The sequence below is a fragment of the Monopterus albus genome, unplaced genomic scaffold, assembly GCF_001952655.1.
Source record: "Monopterus albus unplaced genomic scaffold, M_albus_1.0 scaffold62.1, whole genome shotgun sequence".
Lineage (NCBI taxonomy): Eukaryota > Metazoa > Chordata > Actinopteri > Synbranchiformes > Synbranchidae > Monopterus > Monopterus albus.
Genome location: NW_018127942.1, coordinates 2341551 through 2347492, shown reverse-complemented (window position 1 = coordinate 2347492; position 5942 = coordinate 2341551). Strand labels below are relative to the sequence as shown.

The 5942-nt window shown below is 41.5% G+C and overlaps 1 protein-coding gene across 2 annotated transcripts in view; it reads left to right on the top strand.

Moving 5' to 3' along the window:
- Positions 1-5564, top strand: part of atad2b (ATPase family AAA domain containing 2B) — a 68274-nt gene extending 62710 nt beyond the window's left edge. For both annotated transcript variants that reach the window (XM_020603665.1, XM_020603664.1), the window contains one exon: positions 2987-5564. In XM_020603665.1, coding sequence (XP_020459321.1) covers positions 2987-3028 — 42 coding nt within the window. In that variant the 3' untranslated portion in view covers positions 3029-5564. The remainder of the gene's footprint in view (positions 1-2986) is intronic.
- Positions 5565-5942: the final 378 nt, after the last annotated feature.

Below are 5942 nucleotides of genomic sequence, written 5' to 3'. Positions count from 1 at the left end.
GTGTATTATATAAATTCAGTACACACAGACTGAAGTAGTTTAAGCTGTTGGGTCTTTTAATTGTGATGATTTTGGGCCACATTTAACAAAAACCCACCAATTCACAATCTTTTGGGGTTTTTTGGGGGTTATTGAGTTTTATACCATGAGAGTGAGGACATTTTGGGTGTTCATCACTTTCTGACACAGTTAAATCTGTCATTTTCTGTCTGAAAGGAGAAATTACAACTTGAAATGGCAGCCTATGACAAACAACCTAAATGAGATCATTGTAGCTTAAGATGTAAAATTATAATTCAGTACTTGTTATTAATAAAATTTCACCTGTTTAACACAGTTACTATACATTTGTGTGCCCTACAGCACGTTAGATGTATTGAATTTGATTGATCTGATTAAAATAAAGTATAAACGTAGAATATAAAATACTAAAAACTGTTCTCTTTTGACAATGCTCCAAGTAGATAATGCTGTATAGTTTTCCCAAAACCCATCTGGTGGTCTCTTGCTGCTGTAGGATGTCACTGCAGACAGCAGGGCAGGAATGGTAGCGTCCTGGTACTTGTAGCCAGGAAGTCAAAGAGAGCGGGACAGAGCAATCAGCCAGGTGGTGCTGCCCGTCGACAGGCCGGCTGGTGGAGGAGGGGGGAGGGTGCTTGTCTGGGTTCATCTCCTACTGTCAGCCTAAATTGGTGTTTCAAGAGCAGAAATGTCAGCTTGTTTGGCACGCGGTTTGTTTGCTTGCGTTTCCAACACACAAGCCCACAGCAGGTTATCTCCTTGTAATTCCTTTGAGAGTGTAAAAACATGCACACATACACAGGCTGGCGACTGGAGCCATTTCCACTCCATTACAGAGTGTACTGTCTGTCGTAGAGCTGGGTGAAATGGAGCATGTCCATACATTTGTCTCCTTTACTCTTCCCCCATCCTCCGCTGGGTATGGATTGGTCTTCTCAAAGAGCTGACCTTTATCAGCAGATGGAGAAGACTACATCTTGCTTCTAGTTAAAGCCAGTGAGACCGTTTCTGCTCTGTATTCAATAACACGCCAACTATGTTCCTATCTACAAACTGGAATTCAAATTGCCCTAGGCGTAGTATTACATTTTGCCTGTGGCTTTAACAGCAGTTAAAGACTCTATAGGAGCCTTTGAGCTTTTAACCTGGATCTGTTTGGTGCCACAGCTGCACATGCAACTGAACTTTGTGGCCTGCAGGCCATTTAATATACTCTTTTTGGCATACTTGTTAGATTAATGCAACACATTGGATTTCAGGGTCTGTTGTCTTTTTTTTTAATCTTGGAGATACATAGTGAAATGTAATGCGACTTTATGACCAACAAAGCTATTTGAAAGCTTCTTTAAATCGTTAATGATAAACATTTGGTTTTGATGACAGACTACGGCTTTTTGGACGCCATTTCTTGAGACGTTTTGTACTATTGGTGAACAGTCATATGAAGAGAAAACTGTCATAAAGCAGGCAACGACACCAGCCTCTTCATTGACAGTAGCCCCTGTAGAACAGAATGCAATGCAGCTCCGGATTTCATCCTGGTGAATTTGTTGTCAGTAGCTTCATGCAGGTACGATACATGAGGTTCCCTATCAACAAACTTGTTTTTGCCTGAGAAAAAAAAAAAACAACCTTTCAGTGTTGTTTTTGTTCTTCTAACCTCCACATACACAGCACAGAGAACCCTGCTCTCTGGGGGAATTGTACAAAATTTGATCTTGAACTAGAGAAAATCAGTAACTAAGGTGGAAGTGGATGAGAGGTTCAAAGAAGGAAGGTGCTCTGAAGTCATTTATAAAACAAATGGGTTGAACCTCACAAATTGATTACATCTTAATAGTTTTTGCGCATACTACGGTATGCCGGATTTTACTTTTATTGCATAGTATTGATGGCCCCAATGGGAAATCATCTCCTTAAAGTACATTTCTGCTGCATTTTAGCCATTGAGCCACACGAGCCCTTCTTGTTTTGTATGCAGACTTCCACCTGTGCTAGAGAATGAGAGCGAGAGAGTGTACAGTCCTAACTTTATGTTAGTGAGATGGGGATGGTGCTGTGGAGGCCTGTTAGATCGTCGACTGTGTTTCCAGGACGACAGAGTGATAGGTCTTCAGGCAGATAGACAAGATCACAGAGGTGTGAAGTGTCAAGGCGTGAAGAGCTTATTTGCATGTTGGTGTGTAGGTGTACAGTGAAACAGGTATTAAAAGCAGAGCGATGCCTAAACATGTTTTGTGGCTGATGAGCTGAAGCGCTAAGGAAAATTTCAAAATTAGTGAGTTTTTTTTATTCAGTTTCACATTAATTTTACTTTTCAAAGCTTCATTGGGTTTTACAGTTTGTGTGACCTGGTGTTGATAGCTGTGGGCATGCGAAAGTACTTTCGGTGTTTTCAGTGCCTGACAGGAATTTGCGACAGGTTTAGTAAATATCCCCCTCAGTTTATAATCATTTTACTATTTTTTTCTTTTAATTCTTAGCTGAAAATGCCTCACTGACTTTGCTGATTGTTGTGTGATGACGTAGTTTTTAGTGAACTGTGTTTTGAAGTGTAAAACTGTAACGTAACGCTGCTGCTTTTGTTGTAGATGTTGAAATTGGTATCTTGTAGCAGCATCTGCCGCACTGACTCAGCCATTCAAATGAGAGAATACACACAGTGTAACATCTTCAAGGCATTAATCACGGTCTGTTGCAGGCTAACATTCATCTCTCTGTTCAGATTTAGTCAGTGTCAAACTCTGCTGTTTTCATGCTGAGAAAAATCGCCTATCTTATTCCACCACAGCTTTGCTTCATTTTACATCATTTATCATGGTGAAAGCTGTTGTTTGCTGTGGGAAATTTCCAAGTGATATTGAAACCGTGGTGCACAGATGCTTTATACACACATCTGAGTCTGCTTTGTTGGTTATGACTAAGCTGTGTGTGTGTGTGTGTGTGTGTGTTTGTGTTTGCACAGGAGATGGAAGAGAGAATCCAGCATTTTGATACATTCCAGTGAGATGGAGAAAATTTACCAATCAGGTAGATTCTGAACTGCCTGGGACCACGAAGAGACACACAAACTGAACAAGAGTGAGAGTGTGAAGGAGTTTCTGAGTCCAGCCCTCAACACAAAAACACACATACAGAAAACCCACTGCTCCTCTTGTACTGGGAGGGTGCACGACGAGAACAAGGTTGAGGACGGAGACATTCAATGGTGCTATCGTCTCAGGAACCTGGCCAGATCCAGACCCATTCTACACAACCAAACCCCTGGAGGTGTGTCAGTCACACGCACGCGCGCTCACACACACACACACACACACACACACACACACACACACACCAATGGTGACGGGCAACCCTGGTGCTACTCGGGTGCTATCCTAACTTCTATCCATGCTGCTCTTGGGATTACTTTTTAACTTGGATGATTAGCAAAAGCAACAGATCGTTTGATGTCATGTCGCAACCTGGCTGCCTCTCTCCGGAGCAGGCCATGCATAACCCCCCCGCCACCGCCATTTGGTTGTGCATGTATTCTTTAAAACACACACCACAAATCCACGCACACACATCTTTACCAGCAGAAGTATGATTGCAGAATGCCGCTAGGAGATGAGGACAGATAATGTTCTGAATCACTGAACTACACTGCTGAGCCCATCTTACTCTCAAGTGGAACGCTTCATCATAGCCCACTTACTACCACGCTACTTTGCGGCTCATTTTTTTTGCCACTTTGTACTTGATTATGTGAGCCACAAAGAAGTTTCAGCGTGAACACAAACCCGGTGACTAGAATCGATGATGCTCTCTTTATTACAGCAGCCATCAGGTGTGGGGAAGATGTGGGGCCCCCTCTGTGTTTGTCTCTGAGTTAATGGTAGCTTGTAGGTTAACTATAAAACCAGCTCAATTCAGACGTTCGCTCACAGACCACCTCTGGCCTTCAGTCTGATTGTGGTAGCGTAACACCCCACCACCCAAGCCACATTATGAATGTTTTCCCTCCCGTTCAAATTGTGCCCACCAGTAGGTTTTACTTTATTTATTTTTTTCATTGACATCCCAGCTGAGGAAGTGGAAGCAGTACAAATTGGAATGCGTCTGTAGTTTGCACTGCCTAGCGTGTGCCTTATTTAAAGCCTCATTTGAAACTTAGCAGGATGGTTTATTTCCTTGTGACAATGAACCATATCCAAGCGGAGGTGAATCTTAACCAACTGAGGTCACGGTGACCTTGAAGCAAAAATTCTATGTCTGTCAACATCGTTGAGGCGATTAACATATCTAGGTTACACATCTCTAGTTGGTTTTCATTCCAACCTGGGCCAAAAAAAAGAACTGAAGGCATTTGAAAACCTGAGGAATACAATATATTCACTTCTTTGTCGGTGTCAGGCTCGATATGTCTGAAGCACTGGAAATATTATATTTAAATGTATTCATGCCCTAGTTTAACCCACACCAGTCGGGGGAGGCCGGTCTCCACCTGAGCAGGCAGCGGGTGTAAGGAGAGGTTGACAACACCAGCTTTTCTTCAGTTTTTCATATGCAAAAAATAATGATGTGAGTCGAATCATCTGTTGTGCCAAGTGTTATCCCACTCCTTCAAAAGGTGCTGACAAAACAGTGCCTGTTCACAGGAATCCTGTTTCAACTATGAAAACGTTAGATGGTCAAAGCAACCTATGTCTTAAGTTGTGTATTTGCTAATTATTTTTTACTTTTTTATAAATGTGCTTTGCTTGACATTGCATTTGCTTGATTTTGCATGGGTTGTGAATCCATAATGAACAAGGCCATTCTAGGCAGTGCCCGTCACTAAGGTGTATAAAGCATTACCTGATTTTATTTTTGGTCTCCTTTTTGATTGTGTGTACTGACTTTATTGATTCATTTGATTCTATGTTCTCAACATTAGACGAGATGCTAGATTCTCATCTGTGGCCGATGTAGTATACGTTTTGTGACGGCAGTAAATTGAGGTATTTACTAAAGTTGGTCACATTTTCATGGCATGTTCATGCTTTTGAAGGTGTCATATTTTGACCAGGTGTAGACTGGAGAAGGCCCCTTCTTTCTCTCAAGGCACCCTTGTCTAATCCTCAAACCTCCCAGCTCACCTCTGCCTTTTCTAGGAGACAAAAGCAAAGCCCATATGCAAACTGGCAATGACAGGTTAGCACTTGGACTACTGCAGAGAGAAAAACCAACGCTACCTCAGCCTAATTTATTTTAATGCGAAAACTGTTTACTGGGTACAAAAACAGTGTTTTTCTCCCCGCAAAGTACTGTTGCAACATCTACAGTACCGTCAAAGGTACCAGATCAGTGCGACCACCGCTGCTTTGGTAATCCAAGAGTCATTTATATCTCTGATTATTCTGTACGTTTGCATTTGAGCCAGATGATGATTGCATACATTTTAAGGATTTGTCGTGGACTTAATATGCTTTAGTTTCAGGTTCTCTGCCTTTTTACACTGAGGAGCCATCATCGATCTGCTCCTCCATTTTTGCAGCTCGTACGTTCATAGAAGCTAAAGCGAGCATAATGCACAGACCAGGTAAGATGTCTATGAAACTACATGTGTATAAATTTTATTGACAGGCCTTCACAGCTTCAAATTCTGTTTTTATGCAGTTTTTCATCTCATAATTGATTATTTATTATAAAACATGTTTTACACCTAATAATCAGTAAATTGTGTTTTTGTACATTTGAAGTGGAGCGAATGGGGAAGCATCAACATGTCTTTTAACCATTTTACTGAATTGTGTAGCGTTTGTGTAGCATGTTTATTTGGTGTGTACGGGGGGTGGGAATAAAGGGTTTACAGGTCTCTCAGGTTCAACACACAACAACATGCCCTTTCAATGTTTCTATTTATTTCATTGTTATGTCTTCTTTGTTACAAGTGGTTA